The sequence below is a fragment of the Haliaeetus albicilla genome, chromosome 17, assembly GCF_947461875.1.
Source record: "Haliaeetus albicilla chromosome 17, bHalAlb1.1, whole genome shotgun sequence".
NCBI lineage: Eukaryota > Metazoa > Chordata > Aves > Accipitriformes > Accipitridae > Haliaeetus > Haliaeetus albicilla.
In genome coordinates this window covers 28498187-28518046 of record NC_091499.1, presented here as the reverse complement: position 1 = coordinate 28518046, position 19860 = coordinate 28498187, and the positions used below count along the sequence as shown (strand labels likewise).

At 43.9% G+C, this 19860-nt stretch overlaps 1 protein-coding gene across 1 annotated transcript in view; it reads right to left on the bottom strand.

Moving 5' to 3' along the window:
* Window positions 1-19401, bottom strand: part of CLVS2 (clavesin 2) — a 60448-nt gene extending 41047 nt beyond the window's left edge. Inside the window, exons 1-2 of the mRNA XM_069805159.1 lie at window positions 18693-19401; window positions 8364-8538 (exon numbers count right to left, since the gene is read on the bottom strand). Of these exons, the coding sequence (XP_069661260.1) occupies window positions 8364-8538; window positions 18693-19081 (564 nt within the window). The 5' untranslated portion in view covers window positions 19082-19401. The remainder of the gene's footprint in view (window positions 1-8363; window positions 8539-18692) is intronic.
* Window positions 19402-19860: the final 459 nt, after the last annotated feature.

The following is a 19860-nucleotide window of genomic DNA, read 5'->3' as shown; positions in this document are numbered from 1 at the left end:
TGTCTTCTGTCTCTGACATTACGATTTAGAACAAATTAGTTTTATTTCTGAGTGACCTTATGACGAAGAATACTATTTATTCCCTTCATGGCCTTAAGACACTGAAGCAAAGAGAAATATTTAGAACCTTGACTGAGAAAAATCACTTCCAAAAATAATTATATATTTTGAAGCTGAGGAATGGTCATAACCATATAGTTGTTGAACTGTGGCCTACCAGAGACAACAGAAAGCCAATCACAGCGCCAAGAGTTAATTCCCTACACCAAGTTTGTGCTACGAGTCCTTCTTTTCTCATGCTGGTGCCACTCACCTTAGCATAATATTAGTTTTTCAGCTTAATTAGGGCAATTCAGTCACTATCTTTGTTTAATAGATAGATTTCGTTTCCCAGTAAGAAGAAATAAAACAGAGAAGTGGTTAGCATTTAGCAAAAGCTCATGAAAGAGGCAGTCTGCACATACAAGAAGAATCTCTTCTATTTTCTTTTCCTCAAGCTGCAATAATTTTAATTTGATGTTTTTCTCTGTTGACAGAACTGATGGAAAAATGTCAACTATGAGCATTTTCATCAGCTTCTATGCTAACCATGGCTACTTTGTTGAAGTAGAAGAAAACTTCAGGTACAAAAAATCTTCTTTTCCCAGATCATGCCATATCATTCCACTATACCCTCAGAAACCCCAACATCTCCCGCCTGGCACCATGAGCACTGAGGTATAGTATATACCAAGCAGGCCAGCTCCAGCCTGAGGAACTACAAGGGCTGTTTCCTCAACAGCCCGGTGGCTGGAGGGCTCACTTGTTATGTGAGCAGATCAGAACTCACTCTCTAGTGCTGCTTCCCAGAGCGGTACGAAGAGCACTGGGAACACCGGTGAAGAGGAGATTTGAAGCTGGGAGATTTGAAGCTGATTAGATGCCAGATGGGGAGAGCATTGGGACAGTGAGACCACAAAAGGCTGAGATCTCCTAAGGAGTCTAAGATGAACCTAACATGCCGTGACTGAGGTGTTGGACCATGGCATCAGGACGCTGAGACAAAAAAAAACCACATCAGCGAAGACTAGTACAAAGTAAGGCAACGTCAACAGGAGTGGGATGAGGAACTGGGGAAGCGGTAGGACTGGGGCAAAAGCTGCTCAGAGGGAAAAGGGCAGGAGGAACGGGCAGAAGGGCCTGTGCCAGTTAGATCAAAGTGCCTGAACAAAAGCCAAGATCCCCACAAGTAATCACGCCTTGCTTCCAGCAAATATCTGCAAAACGCTGGCAAAGTGCCCACGCTCTTTCTCGTGCGGGTTCACATGGAGGATGACAACCTACTGCAGGCAGCTACTCTGCTAGCTCCAGTGGCAGTGTTTGGGTGGTGGATATTTAATTCCATTAAGCGTCCCTGCAGTTTTCAGTAAGAGGCCACATGGCCGAGTTTCTGGGGGCGAAAGGGGAGTTCAGTTTACGGCATCTTACCGTTTGTTTCAAAGAGGCAGCAACCCACACGGCGTTACGTGTGTTCAAAGAGCTACTAATGAGGGGTTCTAAATTTTGGCCATGCTAGAATTTAGGATCCTGGCTTGGGGGTTCAGGATCAAAACTTTAGAAGTCTTGAATCCTCCCGATCGAAAATAAATGGCAGCTGGACTCTGAACATATAAAAGGTGACTGAAAATCAGACTGTGGCCTGTCACAGTGGGCACCCCAAATTAGCAGACACTTTTAACAGTAGTCTTTCAGTGGAACAGCTCTTGGCTGGAAAAAAAAGAAGAAATAAAAGTATCCTCTCATCTTGAAAGTGTGTTTGTGAGAATAAATAAATTACCATTTGAAAGGCATTCAACAATTTTTTGTTGATGAGCATCATAAAAGAATTTGGCAAGGAAATTAATTATTCTGTCTTCAGATAACAGGTTAACAGCTGGGACCACACTAAATAACGGGTATGTCTATATAGACATGCCTGTAAGCAACTGAACTCGAGCCCCAGCCATTAAGTCCTCACCTGGCAGGTTAAGCCCATCTAGATAGCAGGTGAGGACCTAGAACTAACAATCACTTCCAGTCCACCCTGTTTCCAGAGTAAATTGCTGGCAAGCCTTTTTGATGGCCTTTTTACAAGTGGAGAAGATCAAATATATGCAAACTCTTGTAAAATAACAAGCTCTTAGGAAAGATATCCCATTCTGCTGCTGCTACAGAACATGAGTTGAACTGGTATGAAACTGTGCTGTTTACAAGCACATTCCTCCACTGTCTGGGCTGGCCCTGGGCTAAGGGCACTCTAGCATTTACAAACAGCTTAATTCTTTGATAAAAAACTGAATGAAAGCAGCTACATGATTTATTAGACCTCCTGAAAGCAGAAGATACTCCCATTAAAAGCCTGAGCCTGCTACTTTTTAATATCCTCCCAAGCACTATATGAAGTGTCAGGACTCTGTTCTCAAAAACTGGTGGAAAACTCAAGCACTGAATGTTTTTTAAGGTTTTAAGTTTGGATGCAAAGACCTTTAAAGCTCATGTTTTGTGATTTGCTGCTCACTGATACTCATTGCTAGTACTGAGTAACTGTTTCTTAAGCTCATTATTAACAATCCTATGCACTGCACAGAGCATGTGGCCGACCATGTAATTATATGAAGTCACAATACTGTTTTCAGAGGCATCCTTAGTTCTAGAAGTTCCTGACTTACAAATTCTTGACACTGCTACCTGCTGGTTGTATAGATGCAGTCCAGAACTAGGTGGCGAAATTTAAGCACTGTCTGTGCATATCTAAATAGAAAGGTTAACCAACCATGATGTTCAGGTAAGATTCCCTGTAAGATACTGATGAAGTTCATGCTTAGAGAAAATGGGAGTAGGAAGTCCTGTCCCTTTCATGACCAGATTGTGCACGCTCTGCTCTCCGTTACTTCCACCTTACACTGCTGCAGGAAATCTGACTGGGGATATTGTCCTTACAACTCACAAGAACAGCTGTTTGAAAGATGTTTTGGATAGCAATAGTAGCTGCAAGCATGCTGTCTTAGTGTTCTTTCTGTTTCGCTTTCACGTTCACAGTAACGAGTTTGTTTTAGCTTATGAAGCCTGCCTTTGTTACAAAAAAAAGTCACAATCAGTTGAAAGACCTGCCTTGTCCCCCACAACACTATCACTCTCTCTTCCTGTAAACATCCTCAACCCAAGAGCAAGACTTTTCTGTCTTCTGCAACAATGCTGACTGTCCACATATGTTCAGCTCCCGGGTCAAATGTGTACCATCTCTTTTTCCCCAGCTTTTTACCTAGAGGAAAAGCAGTAATATTCAGCCACCAATAACTATGCAGTTTTGCAAAGCATTTGGAGGTGCAGCCTGCCTGAGTGACAACACGCAAAACAAATCTGTCATGTATGCAACTACTATTATGAGCTAAATAGAAATCAAATATTTAAGAAGCATTTAGTGTTCCAGGTTTTAGAATCCTAAATATCAGTTAATCAGTTAAAGTGTCTTCTGCATACCCACAACTTTCCATTCTGCAAAGCTCACATATAATTACCCCTGAAGCTGTCTGTCAGACTTAACAATAAACCCCAACTTTCAATATCATTTTAAAATTGAATTTTCGGTCTTTGACACTGTTTTTACCTGCTTTGTGAAAACAATGCTCTCTTGATACTTAATAAAAAGCCCATATAGGTAGCTATAAAAGGACTATCACAAAGAAAAGAATCATACCCAGAACCTCCTCCCTCCTTCTGCCCAAGTGTTCCCAGCTCAGTGTTTGGGCAGAAGGGGCCGTGGGAGTGCCAGGAGCAGTAAAATGAAAGAAAGGTTATTAAAAAGGGGAGAAGGGAGGGTAGAATACACACTTGACTTAATTATGTCCCACCAAAAGTCCATCTAACCCCACACCCTGTCCTTAACAGAAGCCAAAAATGAGAGCCTAGAGCAGATACAATGCAGACAGCATATGTGATATTTCCACTCAGCATTCACCTCATCTCCAATTATATTTAGTAATCCTCATGAAATGAGGATGAAATGAAATGAAATGAAATGGAAATGAAATGAATCCTCCAGTTCATTTCTCTTCCACAAACTTATCCATTTTCCCTGAACACAACTAAACTTTTAGCACCCAGAATTTCCCACAGCAAGGAGTTCCAGAGATTACCCAGGTATTGTACAAAGAATCACTGCGTCATATAAAGAGCCAGGCCTCTTTCTAGTATCATCTGATGATGCCCATTTCTTAAAATGGAGGTAACAAAGACCATCTGCAGCTTGTCCACTCTCTCCAGCCACCCACGACCTTGTTTGTATCCTGGTCTGACCTCCTAAGGGACCCTGCTTTAAGCAGGAGGTTAGACTTGCTGAGCTCCTGAGGTCTCTTCCAACCCGAATTATTATCCTGGGATCCTACGGTTTTATAGATACCTGTAGTTTCCCTCCACAGTTTTTCTGCTTCCATCTAGAAGAATCCCAGCCAACTTAGTTGCTCCTTATACAGAAACCAGCCCATACCTTCTGGGGGGTTGCCCTTCTCCAGTCCTACAGGAGTCTTTCTGAGACAGATAATCAGAAGCATCCACAACATTCAAGATGGAAGTGATGGCACAGATTTTTGCAGCAGCTTCACCATGTTCCCTGCTCTCCATTCCCTTCCTTACAATTCCTAACATATGATCTGCTTTTTCGACCAACATTATGTTTTGAGATGATATTTTCATAGAGCGATTTATCAGACCAAAACATCAGGGTATCATTCTTGTGTGGTGAGAACCTGCAGTTCATCACTGTCTATGGAAAGTTAGGATTGGTTTTCTTCTGAGCTCTCAAGAGTTCTCCGTTCTATGGGAAAAGTAGCTGAAGCAGACAGATTGTAACCCCTTGCTGGTGAAAGAGGCAAAGTTTTGTAAAGTTTTTCAAAGTTTTTGAAAGGCACTCGGGTGTTGCAGCACACAATGCTGTAACACTCCCTGCTTTGAGGAACCCAGCTGCTGAGTAACATGAGCTCCTTCACAAGCCCAAAATCAGTGCTTGGCTACAGAAATCAATGAATGGGGAGAAGTGGGCACCTAAAGACTGGGATTCACAAACACCCATGCATTGCATACACTGGGGAGAGCCAACACAAGGTGCTAAAGTCAGGGCATGTGTTTCAGTCTCCCCTCTCAAAGAATGTTTTCCTTCTGCTCAGGTTTCACAGCTCTGAGCTCTTAGGTACTCTCAGGCACCTAATCCAGACAGACCTTTCTCAGAAAACAAAGAGTATTACATGCTGGATTCACTTATGTTCTTACTCTTCACTACAGAAGGTGTAGGGGCCCTAAGTGCAAATCCTCCTTCTTATTGACGAGGAGCAACATAAATGCTGCAGCCACCAGCATCCGCAGGGAAGAGTATTGCTCCTTTTTCCCAAAAGCACAAGGCAAGTGTGTGAGCTAGGACTGCAGCATCAAGAGTCCCAGCCAAGTGCCCCAAACTCCACAGGAGCTGCTTGGCTAGCAAAAACGATTTGATCTAAAAATCAGCACCAATTTGTTGGTACAGCACTGTTGGGATGGATATGTTGGAAATTCACATTAGTTTACAGATAATCACCGTCCTTTAACATTAAAAATGCCATGGCCAAAAGGCTCTTTTCCTGAAAACAACTACCTCGGAGGTTTTTCTAATGTATACAAGTCATTTAGGGGTATGATTCTTTTCTTACTCCCATTTAACATAGATGCAGACAAAGTATATAGCAGAACTTGTCTTCAGTAGAAAACTATATATATTTACTTATCTTACTTTCAAAAGCAATTTCCTAAAAAATAAGCACTTGTGAAAAGCCTAGAAATGCCATAGCTTGTAATCAACTCTCTTTGGTACACACCATATTGAATATCCTTCTCACCATGGAAGCTAAGAAAATATAATGCATATTTAGTAGATTTCATTCAGGAGGCAAAGGGATTTGGTTAACATCAAATTCAGTGGTCACTAATCCCACTTTCCCTGTCCCTTTCCACCCAAGTCACACAAATATTGAAATTCTCCAAATGGTAAAGTTCAGCATCTTGAGCCCTGTTAAATCTTATAAGCCAAAGTAAATTCCATTTCTCTGATTAAACAGAGAGTATTTAGAAAGATCATTAAAAAGCAGTGTGTCTGAGTTGTTCTTGTTCTTTTTCATACCACCCGATTAAGCACTTTTTACTTTGACATCATTCAGAATTATGTTTCTGCTATGCATTTTTGTCCAAAATAAAAGAAAAGGTAGTCCCTGCTGAGGGTAAGGGAATGTAACATTTCAGGCGTGAAATCTTGCAAGATGGTGCAAATAAACCTGTGCCTAGCCCAGCGTGTCTCTGTACCACCTTTCCACCATGCTTTCCTCTTATTTCCTTCTTGATCACAATTCTTTTTGAAGTGGTGCTCTCCCTCCAAGATGCTCAGTACAGTTGTCTTTAGTCCTTTCCATTGATTCTAATATATCTTTACATAGAAAAATGTTTAAGTAAAAGAAAAAGAAAAAAAAAAAAGAAAAGACATTAAATATAAACAACCCCCCAGGTAGTATAACCACTGGGAAAATATCACTAGAGAATTAGCCAATTTTGCCAGTATAAGAATGTTAGCCCTCATTCTCTCAATGGTTCTCCACAGAAAATTAAACACTGTATTATGAGAGCCTAACTAATTGATTTCTTCAAAAGACTTGTGGTAAAAGGCCTTCTAAAAGTTGCTGCTTACAGATAACAATACGCGTCACAGATTAGGACAGATTCCCTGAGCGTTGGGAGAGTTTTATCTCCCCTTTGCCATTTCAGTGCCTTCTCATTGCCTCTTCTGGAGCATTTCATGACCAGTTTTACATCTCTGGAGTCAACAGGACTGAAGACAGTGGGCACAAAGTGATGCCCTGGGTGCTGACCACCATCAGACTCGGGATATTCGAACATACAAAGCTGGGGGCATGAGTAAGTTAAGCCAATGGACTTCACCTCAGCTCAGTAATGAACCACTCGATGGCAGGAGAACACAGACCCCGGAGCCCACCTGAACTTTGGTAGGTCATCCATCGTATTTTCAGATGCAATTATCCACTGCAGCTCTCCTCAAAATAACCATCTCTGATTAATGTCCAAGAAGAAACATCACCATTTAAAAAACAAAGACTACTAAAGTATTTATTCATGTTCTAAGCATGAAAACAATGGCTAACTTTGAAAAACAGCACACAAAAAAAACCCCAACTTTGAAAGCAATAAAAGGAAATGCAGCACCGTTAGAGCACAGATCTCACTGCTGCCTTCTAATGTTCTCAAGACCATGGAATCACACCATTGCATAAGGAAACACAACAAAATGAAAACTGAGATCTTTGTCTCATGACTGTCACTACCCTTGTGTGTGCAACAGCAAGCTGAATACTGGTTAAACCATTTTAAGATCTAGATCAAGACTCTATACTACTGCTATGCAAATTTCTTCAAAAATAGCAATATCGAAGTGAAGAAAGTTCAAAGATAAGCCTGTTATTTTGTTTTATGAGTAATAAAAATGTATAAATGATAAAAACATCACAGAAAAGGAATATATGTCCTTGTAAAACCAAGGCACGCTGCCACAGGAGTGAATTACTGGTATTTTTAACACAGCAACTCAAGCTTGCAGAGAAAACAACTACTTTACAGATTCTAGTTTTTCATTTTAATAAGCATTAAAGATCATAGGAGACAGCCAAGAGTTATGTAGTATCCTTTCCACCAATGTGCCTGTGCCATGTAAAGTGCATTTACAATGAGCAGAAAGAAATTTAAATCACTGTACACTCAGTCCCAGAAGCTGCTGCTCAAATTAATCCTGACCCAGCAAAAGTGCCAAGCACACGCTGAACTTTGAGTAAGTAAATAGTCCCAGCTAACTGTCTAATCACAGTGCCCCACACTTCTCAGGACAAATGATGTAGAGCCTGTCTCCAATGGAATCAACAAAAAAACCCAACCTGGCGTGGCAGGAGCAACGCATATTTCATTAGCCTTGTGCAAAATTACAAGATAAACTGATTACGTCTAACTTGCTCCTGCAGAAGCTACGGTCTGAATTTACAGGAAGCCAGACACTTCAGAATAAAGACCGAAAAGTTACCTCTTATTTATGGCAAAGAAGGAGCCTACACACCAGGAGTTACTGCAATTAGCTGACTGAGCTCCTGTGTTAGCTTGTGCCACTGTAGCTTGCCTGTTCACCCATACCTTAAGCTGTTAATAGCCTTGCTATTCAGAAGTTCTTGGATTTTTGCTTTGTTTGGGGGTTTTTTTTAGCCACCTAGATTGGCAATGAACTACAAGACAAAGGAGAATTAGGAAAAGAAAGAAAAGAAGAATGTTACCTGAAGGCCCTCTATGGCTAATCTAAGCATGCTTGGTGTGAGCTTGGAGGCCTGTTTGAAGGTGAAGTTGCTCCAGTCTATAATCAAAACAAATCCATTCACTTGAAGCTCGGGGTCTTCTATCATGGCTTCTAAAGAAAGAAGTATGGCCCGCAAAATATCCACCAGTGTGTACCTGTGAATGTTAAGGGGAGATTTGGTTAGGAAAGGAGCAACAACCACGGACGTGGATAAGTTCTGAGCGTTCTTCCTTTGTACTGCTTGTCAAAAGTTTAAATCGAAGGAGTGCAAACATATCCTCAGAAGTCACGGGTATGTAAAGCTGGGAAAGTCTCAAAAGCTCAATTAGTTGAACTCATCCTCTGGAGCAGGATTATGTACATCTAGACCATCAGCCAACCAGAACAAACTACAAGAATATAACACACCAAAAGCAAATTTGAACTTCTCTGTAGTCTCCTAAGCTGCTTTAATATCTATACATGTTATTAAATGTCTGTACAAACATATCCATGCAAACTGTATTTTTCTAAAATCGTAATGATACCAAAACCTGAGTCTAACACCAGAAGCCTAGACCCAGAGTTTCCTCCTATATTTTTCCAAGGGATTGAAATAACAGCTTCTACAAAATTATGAGTTAAAAAGGGGATTTCCACATGCTCCCCTTGTCCCTCTCTCTGGGTAATGTTTTCTCTTAAATCTACAAAGGGTATTACAGAAGGCTGATTACTCAAGGATCTTGAAAGCGGAAAGTAACACATACTAGGGCTTTGAGGTGTTTCTGGTTAAGAGCAATAGCAACCTTTTAAGAGTTACTTAACTGCCTTCTGAGTACTGAATACTTCGTATACCCAGATTATGTGGCTTCAGGAGTAAGTTTGGAACATGATATCCATCGGTCCTAGAATTTTCTATGTTAAATTTGGGTTTACAAAAAATGCCACCTACAATATGTAATTATGTGTTTTGCATACACGCACATAATCTTTTCTTAGATCGATGATCTTGTAAAAGGAGACATAATTCCATATTGCCAAGCCCTGTTAAGTATAATCTTTCTTTTTTGAAGCTAAAGCACCTAACACAGCAGCTGAATAGCTTAAATATATACAGCAAGGTCATCTTTAGACTGCCATATAATAGAGTTATTAATCAACTTGCAGTTTAGCTTATTGGGTTTTATTTAAAAAGGTGAAACACCTGAAGTATCAGGGCTTTTTTAAGAGACAGGAAAGTAGTAGTTTAAGTTTTGATTTTTTTCCCAGACTAACTATGTTTTATATCTAAAAATATTTTTTAAAAGTAAGATAAGTAGTTACTGAAACAGATGTAAATTTGCCAGTCCACACCACAGTATCAGATGCGGCATTAGAAAGCTAAGCCAGAAAAATATCAGATAAGAAGATATTCCAGGAACAAAAGAAGGAGTTAAATCTTCAGGGTTTGTGCTGATATTTTTAAATAAGGCCCTTTAAAAGTCTCCCATGATGACATCAAACATCGAAGTTCTCAAAATTACGAGTCCCCAGAGAAATTTTCACCATACTGCATATGTAGCAAAGAGCATGTGTGCCTATTTAGAAATTACATTAAATTATACTGAATTCTACTTGCTTTAATACGAGTACACCGTTCCATTGTTTACATAACTATATTTTGAAAGTATCTGCAAAAGGAAATAACACAAAAGAAATTAATCTGCTCTAGCTGACTCCCCGCATCTCTCCATCTTTTTTTTTTTTTTGGCCAACTAAAACTCAGTGAACTTCCCAACTATGTATTCCCAGGAAAAGGACTAGAAAAGGACTCTCTTAGTGTCAGCCTAACACAAGCGAACAAGAGAAAGTGTGCTTTCCCCAGAAAACATTAGGGGAAACATTGTTTCACATAATTCTTCTCTTCATTTTGGAGACCCTTATTTTGTTTTGAATTTGGTTTGGTTGACTGGGATGAAAGTTTTCATATTCACTCCTCTCCTTTTCACTTTTCTGAGAGTTAACTTTTTTTTAAGGCTTTACTTTTCCAAGAACTAAGGTTTACAGGAAGTTTGGTATGCTTCCTCTTTTCATTCAGGTTTCTTCAACAGGGAGAGGAAACAGCACGAGAAAAAAATCTTCTCTAATTCCCCTGCAGAAATCCACAAAACACTAAAATTCTCCGTTTCCTTTTGGCAGAAAAAAAGACGACCATTTCTGTAAAATGAATTTTGTCCATGGGGGATAAAAAGGACATGCCTTAAAACCGATTTTGACGGAAAACATTCAAAACCTGGATCCTTAAAATTGTTAGCTCAATTTGATCATCCAAAACCTGTTAGGCCAGGACCCTGTTTTTGCAGCAGGCACAGGGAAACAATCCCCCTCTCCCCAGGCAGAGCAGCTCCCCCAAGCCCAAATGCTGGACGTGTGGGGAAAATGCCACCGTCGCTGCTGAAGCCGCTGAAAAACCAACGAAACAAACACCGCCAGCGTCACGGGGTGAAGAGCGACCTGAGGAAAAATGAGGAAATCATTCATCGGCTCCTTCCCAAACGAGCTTGCGCATGTATAATGGGACGTGTGGGGAGTGTTTGGCAGCATGAAGACTATAGACAGTTTTATTGGCGCTAACAAGGTCTTAGTTTGCCTAGCGTGTCTGCAGACCAGTCTATCCATCCAATACAACACTGCTGCACGGACAGTGGAGGGCACCTAATCAACATCAGAACTAAAAATCTCCTGCACGACATGCATTTTGTACAACTGCCAGCATCGGGATTAAAACACGCACTCAGCCGGAGGGAAGGAGGCTTACAGGGTCGTGTCCAGGGTCGGGGCTGGGCTCAGAGCGTGGCCAGCTGCCTTCAAACCCCTCGTTACCTCCACAAGGTGGTGGAGGTCTCAGAAATACTGGGGGTTTTATCGCTTCATGAAATTAGCTGGCGCCACGCTCTGTAAGAGGCCTTCCCGGGGGAAACGTTTCACTGGGAAGGAAATTACATCAGGTGAGACATTGGGAGAGCAGCTAATGCCTCGGCCTGAGGAAGATCATCTACCAGAGCTCATACAAGAAACAGACATCAGAAATACTCAAATCCTAGAATTAGCCTCAACCCCACCTGACACTTAAGCTGCCCCATTCAGAGGTTCTCATTCTCCAAGAGAAGAGCTCCATGAAGCAGAAGGCTGCTGCAAGCACCCTACATCCAGTCCAAGAAGATGGGCCCCAAGTTCCTGATGTAGATCTCTCATGTCCTCCCTCGGGAGTTCAAGAAGACATCTCATGCCTTGGATTAACGGCTCCCTAGTGGTACGAGGCTGCTAGACATCTGGTGCATTAGACAGAAAGATTCTTTGTTTATGAGGCCAATCACATCTCTAACACGGGCCGTAAAATGCTTTTTATATATATGCCTAAGTGATAAAGACATAGATGTATATATGTAAACACAAATATGCCTAATTATGTCCTGAATTCATTCAAGTCAACGAGAAAACTGTCTAGGCATCAATGAGACCAGGATTTGAGCCACCACAGAGAGTAACCAATGGTCACAGGGCTGGGTGGCCACAAATCGGTGCCATATTCACCATCAACATAACTTCTGTTGCAGGTTTGCTTAGTGTAGGAAATGCAGTCCACAACAACAATGACGATATTGTATGTTTACTCACTGAAGAAGACAAAAGGTTGTCCTCTCAGTGAAAACAAGTCCTGAAGAACACGGGTCTAGCTAAAAGCAAGCAAGAACACTTTCTGCAAGAGGAAGGTATCTGAAGTACTCTTTAAGTCTAAAAAGCCACATCAGGAGTACACAGGGACATGTCACTAACAACCAAGCTTCCCACCTCAAATACCCTTCAGGGCAACTAGTTGAAGATAGGAGCTATCCTTCATTCTGTAATGGACTTCTTCTCTGGGTTTTGAGACCTTACTTAAGCACAGTACAGAAAACCAGACAAGAAAGACAAATCCATTAGTGGATGTTTAAAGCAGCTTTCACTCTGAACACATGCTGAGGCAAGCCAGAAATGTAAACCCAGTGTGACAGATGAAATCTTAGGTGGTGCAAATGGCAAGCTGAGTATTGAAAGTATCAGCTGAACTGCCCATGCAAATGAAACACGATTAAAGAAACTATAGTGAAGCTTTCACACAGCACAGAATTATTTGCATAAAGACTCATCTTTAATCCACTCCAGCCCCATCTTGTCCAACATTTCGCCTCACTGCTACTACTGTTCATGTCAGCACCAGGAGGCACAGGGTCTCCCGTAAAATACGCCCCATCCTTGGTTGCACTTGAGGAAGATTAAAATCCTATGTAAAAAGAACATGGGAAAAATTACTCTGGATTGTGTTGCTGAAACTTTTCTTTGAAAAAAAATCAACATATTAGCCTTTAATTTTAAGAGGCCATGGTGTCCGGTCTGAGAGGAAGATGGTGTTGTTTTATTCTTACCAATCCGCGTTAAGTAACAGCATGTATTTAGGGGAGAGCAAGCCGCTCATTTTGCCCGAGCCCCAGTTTTACAATGACTGCTCCAGTGCTGTCAGGTACACAGGGTGTTCTGGGCCTGATTTGCTGCAGTGCATGTGCTATAGTAGCCTAAAGTCAGGCTATGAAGAAATAAATCCTTATTTATTTATGGCTAAATTCAGTTGCGTTCACTTGTTTAAACAGACTCTTATGCGACATGTTGTAGCCAGCAAGGTATTACTAATTGCTAGGATAATCGAGAACTCACGGTTAATTTAAATGTATTTAATGCCCTCTATTTATAGAACCATGCTTAATTCAATGGAGAGCTTAGACAACTTTTTTAGCCCAGTTACTAATGTGAATAACAAATGCTGGAAATATGTTATCACATATATAATGCACTCTTAGTGTTCCTTTTCTGTGTGAGTCCCAGCTTCAGTTCAAATGAGGTGGGGACTGGTGTGCAGACACACTCTGCTGCCTCTTGAAATTCTTCATTCAGGTTGACTTTAAAGCAATGAGCCTGGGAAGGCTTGACAAGTTAATAGCCAGACTGACAGTGATTCTTTCAAATGCTTTGGGATGGCTACCATTTCTACCATGACAGCAACAGAGCTTTCTAGGGTATTGCCTCACTGAGGTCTTGATTTGTCAAAAACAGAATGGCTCAACCAATTAACTGAGCATCCCACTCTCTTGTAATTTAACAGTGGCAGCAATTTCCCCTTTGCAGAAAGGAAAAGTTCTTTGAGAATTTTTTATGGGACATGACCAGATTCGAAGTATTTCCAAGGATTTTGGGGAAAAACAGTCTGGCAGACACTGCTATCAACTCTTGGTAGTAGTTCACTATGATCTTTGACCTTTACTTCTTGGTTATGTGGTCTGTGCATCATATTCACTCCCTGAGGCCGCTGAGATTTCCACCAGGGCAACAGAAAGAGAAGAGACAGGGAGAATGCAGGGTACAGATGTCTCCTGTCAAATCCAGCTGTGTCAGCTGTTTTCAATATTTTATGTTCTTGATGATGGCTGGCATCCACCCTATCATCTGTTTAACCAGATTCTGGCTCCAGTCAACTTACTTTTGAACTGAATAACAGATAATCTGATTTGGCAGAGTTGCCCTACTATCTCTATTGCTATTTGTCATCTCCCCCCCGATATCAAGAAATTTCAAGTTATTTTGAGAATTAAAGCTGAGTGGCATGAGTCTGCCCCTCAGGATGCAAACTGTTAACTAGCAGAGATAAAAGGTAGGCCGTCTTTGCTTGAACTTAAGCCACATGTCTCCTGAAGGTCCCAAACATGTAAGGAATGCACAGTCTGTATTTCAAGCTCATCACCATTTGGACAAGTAAAGGTTTCCATCAAATGAGTTCTTGTGCCACTGTGGTTTAAAAGAGAAAGCTGGTCAAGTCTCTGAGCCATCATCCCATTTGTAACCTACTGCTCTGGCTTAATATTTTTTAGAATTTCAGTGAAACAGGAGCTGTCAAGATACATAAAGGAGTACCTAGAAATGATGCCCCAGATGTCCTTGGTTTGTTCAGTCTGGGTACAGATGTGAATGCTGAAAAGACGGGGGATCAAAACTTCTCTCATAGCTACTCTGCTTAAATAGTGGCACAGCATGCCCTGGGAGCCCTTATTCTAAAGCCAAAAAGCACTACCAGTGTTACAAAAATGCACAGAAAGATAGAAACTGCTTCAAATATTTTACCATATTAGCTTTTTAGATTCAGATTTAATACCATTCATTACTCCTTACGTTAGACCAGTGCCTAACAGTCACAGCCACGGATGAAGATTCAGCTGATCTAAATTTTACATTAGTATTGATCAAAAAGATCCCTAGCCAAAACACTCACAGTCTAAATACAAGTGATAATAGGCAGATACGGATACCTGGGGGAAAGCTAGGAAACAATAAGACGGCATCAGTCACCAGGAGAAACGGCAGAAAAAATGACAGCATTTGTACTAGTTAGTAATTATTATTTGAAAGATATTACCTCTAAACAAAAATTGACTCTATTAACCAGGTATTTTGTTACTGTTAATACGTTGTTATTGTTAGCATTGCTATTTATTTTGTTGCACTGCCTCCATCAGAGCTTGAAAAATACCCTGCCAACTCGCCTGTGGTTAATAGTGAGCTGAGGAGCAGACCAGCCTCCTAATAGCTACAGAATTAGAGTACATAATTTAGAGTATTAGAGTACAGAATACAGAATTTAAATTTTCATTTAATGGGAGGAAAAGAAAAGTTTCTAGCACTTCTGCACATGAAAGCATAGTTTTGAAAGCAAACCAGTGGACTCCATCTTTGCCCTGCTGTAAATCATCTGATGCAACAACAGAGCGAATGGCAATGAGTGCAGCGGATTTCCATATTCACCGAGGATGGTGTGAGCTGACTGGGTCACTGTGACACAGCCAGGAACTAGGAATCACCGCGCTCTCCTACTGCACTTTTCTGTTGCACTTTCTAGGAAAAATTCTGAGACAATTAATACCGGGAAAGATTTCAGGTAAATAGCATCAAAATGGACTGATTTTCCCAGGGCATTTGTGTGCAGGTGCCACGAAGCATACAGAAGAACATGCATGACAACAGATCCCTTGCCACTGAGAGCTGAAGTTAACTGTACCACTAACTGAAAAAAGAAAAACTTCACCAGCTGGACACATTAAGAAAAAGGGAGCCTTCAAATGCACGTACACACCTACAAGCCAAATGTAGTTATGAATCAACAATCTGGAAGCTAACAGGGAAGGCTGATCCCTCCCCGGCACTATCCAGCCTCCTGGCAGGAATGCCACCCGTCTGCGCTTCCCCCGAGTAGAGACAGGACGGAGAGTTAGGCAGCGTCCCATTGAAAAGCTGCTGGGCTACTCAGTGCATTATCCCTCACCTTTCCTTTTTTTGTTTGTTTGTTTTAAATACATGTCTGATTTAGTTGTTCAGATGGTAGGACATCTGGTACAGTTTTCAGGCCCTGCTTTAATTTAATGATTTAACATCAAGTACACAGGCTTGTTCTACCATAGGAATTTTCTGCCTTCCACGCTTTTCCTTCTAATTGGAACTATGTAAATCGTAGGCTGCTGGTGCTATATAAATCATCTATAGTATGTCTGCTATTCATTTAAATAACAAATTGGAACTTTGTAATTCTAGTTGTTACCTGCTGGCCATAATAAGTTGTACACATGTGATAAATTTGCAGGCTTGCTGTGCTCTGTTAACTTAGTTCATGAAACCTACAAAGAGGTCCTGACAAGACAGACTACAAAAAGTAATCCTAGTGTTGCTGTAAGAGGAGCACTGGTTTACGCACTGCAAGATCTCAAGTCCGTTAAGGCATAAGCTTGAGACATAACTGCGTAGCAGCTCTAGTATACGTTCCATACACGATGCTCCCCGGGTTCAGTGGCTGAACATCAGATAATGGAAGACAGTCAATTTAATTAGGAGAGTGACCCAGCTCCATTCCCACATCTGTCACTGACTTGTCATGTGCCTTGGAGCAAGCCACTCCCCGCAGCTGGGCTCCAGCTCTCTCCCCTTTGTCTGAGTGGTCTATCTGAAAAAAAAATCCCTCGCTCCGGAGGAGAGGCGTACCGTGGGCGGGCAGCGCTGAAGAGCGATAGGGACCCGACTGCAAACGTGGCCATTAGGCACCCCTGTGTACCCCAGTCACTGCCCTATTATATCATAAATAATGATTTTACTGACAGGACTTCGCGAAAAAGATCATAGAAATTTGCTGTTGTGTCAGCTGATCTCATGTAGTTTAAATATCAGCACATCCAAAATTAAGAAGAAAATAAACTTACTCTTTTCACATGGCAATTATTTTTTTAAATGCTACTTTATCTCCAAATTCAAATTCTTGATGTTCTTTTAACTGGGAACTAATGATCTGGAAAGTGTCACATAAAGCTTTGGGTTGTTTGGTTGTTTTTTTTAATGAGAAATAACAGTATAGAGTAGGCCACACTACCTCTAACAAGGGAACTTCTTCATGGTAGATGTATGAGTTAATAAAAGGCCTAAATATCCATTTCTTTGCTAGTTCCTCATTCAGGCATCTTTAAGAGTTTGGGGAGGTGTTTTTAAAATAAAAAGTTGACCTGGTCCTTATGTGGGAAATAAGGAAAATCCACATGTGGGAAACGAAGCCCACTCAGAGAGTCCTTAGCCTCATCATCACTGCTTCCTCACTCAGCTTCTTTTGCTCCGTCTGCCAGAAAAGCAGAGCAGCAGAAGGACGCCGGCCCCAGCTCCGCGTACGTTCATCCACACTTTCCAGTTGTTAGCCTGGTCGTGGGCAGTTTTGATTTGTGCCAGACAGCTTTCTCCCAGTCTCTGGGCGTGACTCAATGGCTAGCACGGGCCGGGAGGCTCTCCCCGTAGGAGGTGTGGATGTGGGCACCCTGTCTGGAGAGGAGGAAAGCCACGGTGGGCCAGCGGCCCCCCGCGCAGAGACCCGTCCCTCGCCGTAACACCGACTGCTGCAGGGAGCCGTGGGAACGCTCCCTGCAACGGCTGTTGACGCAGCCGGCGAGAGGACAGCTACCCAAACACTCGAAGGGCAGGCTCAAGTACGCCAGCTCCCCAAATTTTGTCCTTTCTGACCACCCTGCTAGCTGTCCGTGCCCTCCTCGTGTTTTCAAAGAGCTGAGCTTGGGATATCTGCGCCGGGCGCTCAGCGCCGCCTGCGCCCAGCCCGCGCTGACTGCACAAGGACGGTTTGGGTTCACGTGAAGGCAGCTAGCAGGATTTGAAGTTTTCTCACTAACAAGTGCTTCAGACCCTAAACCTGCTCTCAGGTTGGGAGCCCCGGGAAACGCTGCAGTGCTCACAGGAATAGGCTTTAGAGTTCACTCTTCATGGATTCATTCATTTACATGTACTGAAAATCGAGCGGTTGTTGTGGATGTAATTTTAGACTGCAGGAGAAACTGGGCATGACACCCAGTGAGGTATTTAGAATAATCAAATAGTGTCACACAGTATCAAGCCGATCGCTAAAAGAAAGGGCCTTGATGGGAGACAGCTCTTGGGTCAGCCTGCTAAGTCATCCTCAGGCTAGACTAGCCCCAAAAAGGATCAGAGGTTGTTCTAGGGACGGCACTAGCCTCCTGCAATTTGCTACCAAAGCTTTGTGCGCTTGGATCTTATTATGCAGGGAATTCACACTTAGAGCAGCGTGAGTGGGGAAAAGAAGCGGTTACTGTAACTTCCATCCTGGCATTTGCAGGTGGCTCAGGAAGAGCTTGCTTTAGCTGAGGGAAAGGATTCGGAGCCGTAGCTTCCTGCACAGGCAAACTTTTCAGCTCAACAGCCCTGACGGGCACTCCTGTTTTGCACACAGCATCTCCCACTTTCTCCTATGGCACCTGAGCAACTCTGCGTGCGCTGAAGCAGAAAGACCGGCACAGACATTGCAACCAGCCTTTGTCGGGGGGGTCGGGGGGGCAAGCACATCATCTACCACGCCAGCTCACTTCGGCTACCACGCCAGCTCACTTCGGCTACCACGCCAGCTCACTTCGGCTACCACGCCAGCTCACTTCGGCTAAGGGGAGGCAGAAGCGCGTAAACCTCGTATCAGCCAGCCGAGAAGAGCACCCGAGCAGCTCCTGCTTCCCTCCCGAAATTCAGAGCCTAAACGATGAGGAGGTCGAAAAGGCCCTAAGCCACAAAACACCTTACTTCTTCCTCTTCTCCCTCTGCCCTCCAGGCCGGGTGGGCAGAGCCCGGCGTGCCCCTGCCGCCCACCCCGTCCTCTGCTCTGCCGTAGCTTTTCCCACGTAAAGAAGGGATTAAGGCGGGCAGGTGGCTCCGCATTTACCTGCTCTGGTCCCAGTTGGCAGCAAAAAGGACGAGGATCTTCCTGCCGTAGTGGTCCAGGTTGGCCAGCCCGCCGGGGAAGCCATCCTTCAGCGCCTGCTTGATGCCCGGGTCCGTGGCCTTGAAGCTCTTGAACATGTCCAGGTTCTGCTGGCGATATTCAAAGTACTGGGCCAGGAGGCGAAACGCCTCGAAGTGCTGAAACTTCCTCGCCCGCAGGAACCGCAGGATGAAGGCATCGTCGGTGCGGAGGAAGCCGATGTCGGGCCGGGTGATCACCATGTCCCGCACCTCCTGGATGTCCTGGTGCAAGGTGTCGGGGTTCTCGTTCAGCTCCAACCGGGCTTTCTCCAGAGTCTCCGGGGAGAGACCTGCCTGCAAGTGAGTCATGGCGCTGCCCTCCCCCTCCTCCTCCTCCTCCTCCTCCTCCTCCTCCTCCTCCCCGCCTCTGCCGCCCGCTCTCCTCAGCCTCCCGGGCCCTCGCCCCCCCCGCAGGCGGGCTGCCCCGGCACGGCCGCCCGCCGCTCCCCCACCGGGCCCCGGCGGTCGAGAAGCGAGCGGCTCCCGGGTCCCGGGGGTGGAGGGGACGGGGGGGGGGGTTTGGCACCGAGACTACCCCCGGGCTGCTGGAGGAGCCGCGTTATCTCTCTGACATAGCGCCCGCCCCGCCGCGGGGTCCGACGCGCCGCATCCTCCTCCCTCCTCCTCCTCCTCCTCCTCCTCCTCCTCCTCCTCTTCTCCTCCTCCTCCTCCTCCTCCTCCCCGCAGCCGGTCCGCGGGGGATGGATGGGGACGGGGCTGCCGCTCGCCGCCGGTGAGGATGTCAGGCCGGGGGAGGTCCCCCGAGCCGGGGCTGGTAGGGGGGCTGCCCTCCCCGGAGAGGCACCATTGACGTAAGAGCAGAGCTCGCCCCGCTTCGGAAGCGTCTCCCCGGCTTAAAAAAAAAATTAAAAAATTAAAAAAAAAATAATAAAAAAAAAAACTATTTAAAAAAAAAAGCAGGGAGGAGGAGGGATGCCGATCCGCAGGTAATTCGCCGGTACCGAAAAAAAAAAAACCTCGCCGGCGCGGAGCCCGGATAGACAACGGGAGCCTTCGGCCTTGCGGAGAAATACCCGACCCCCCCCGTTCCCGCTCCCGCTCCCTCCCCCGCTCCACGCCCCGGCTCC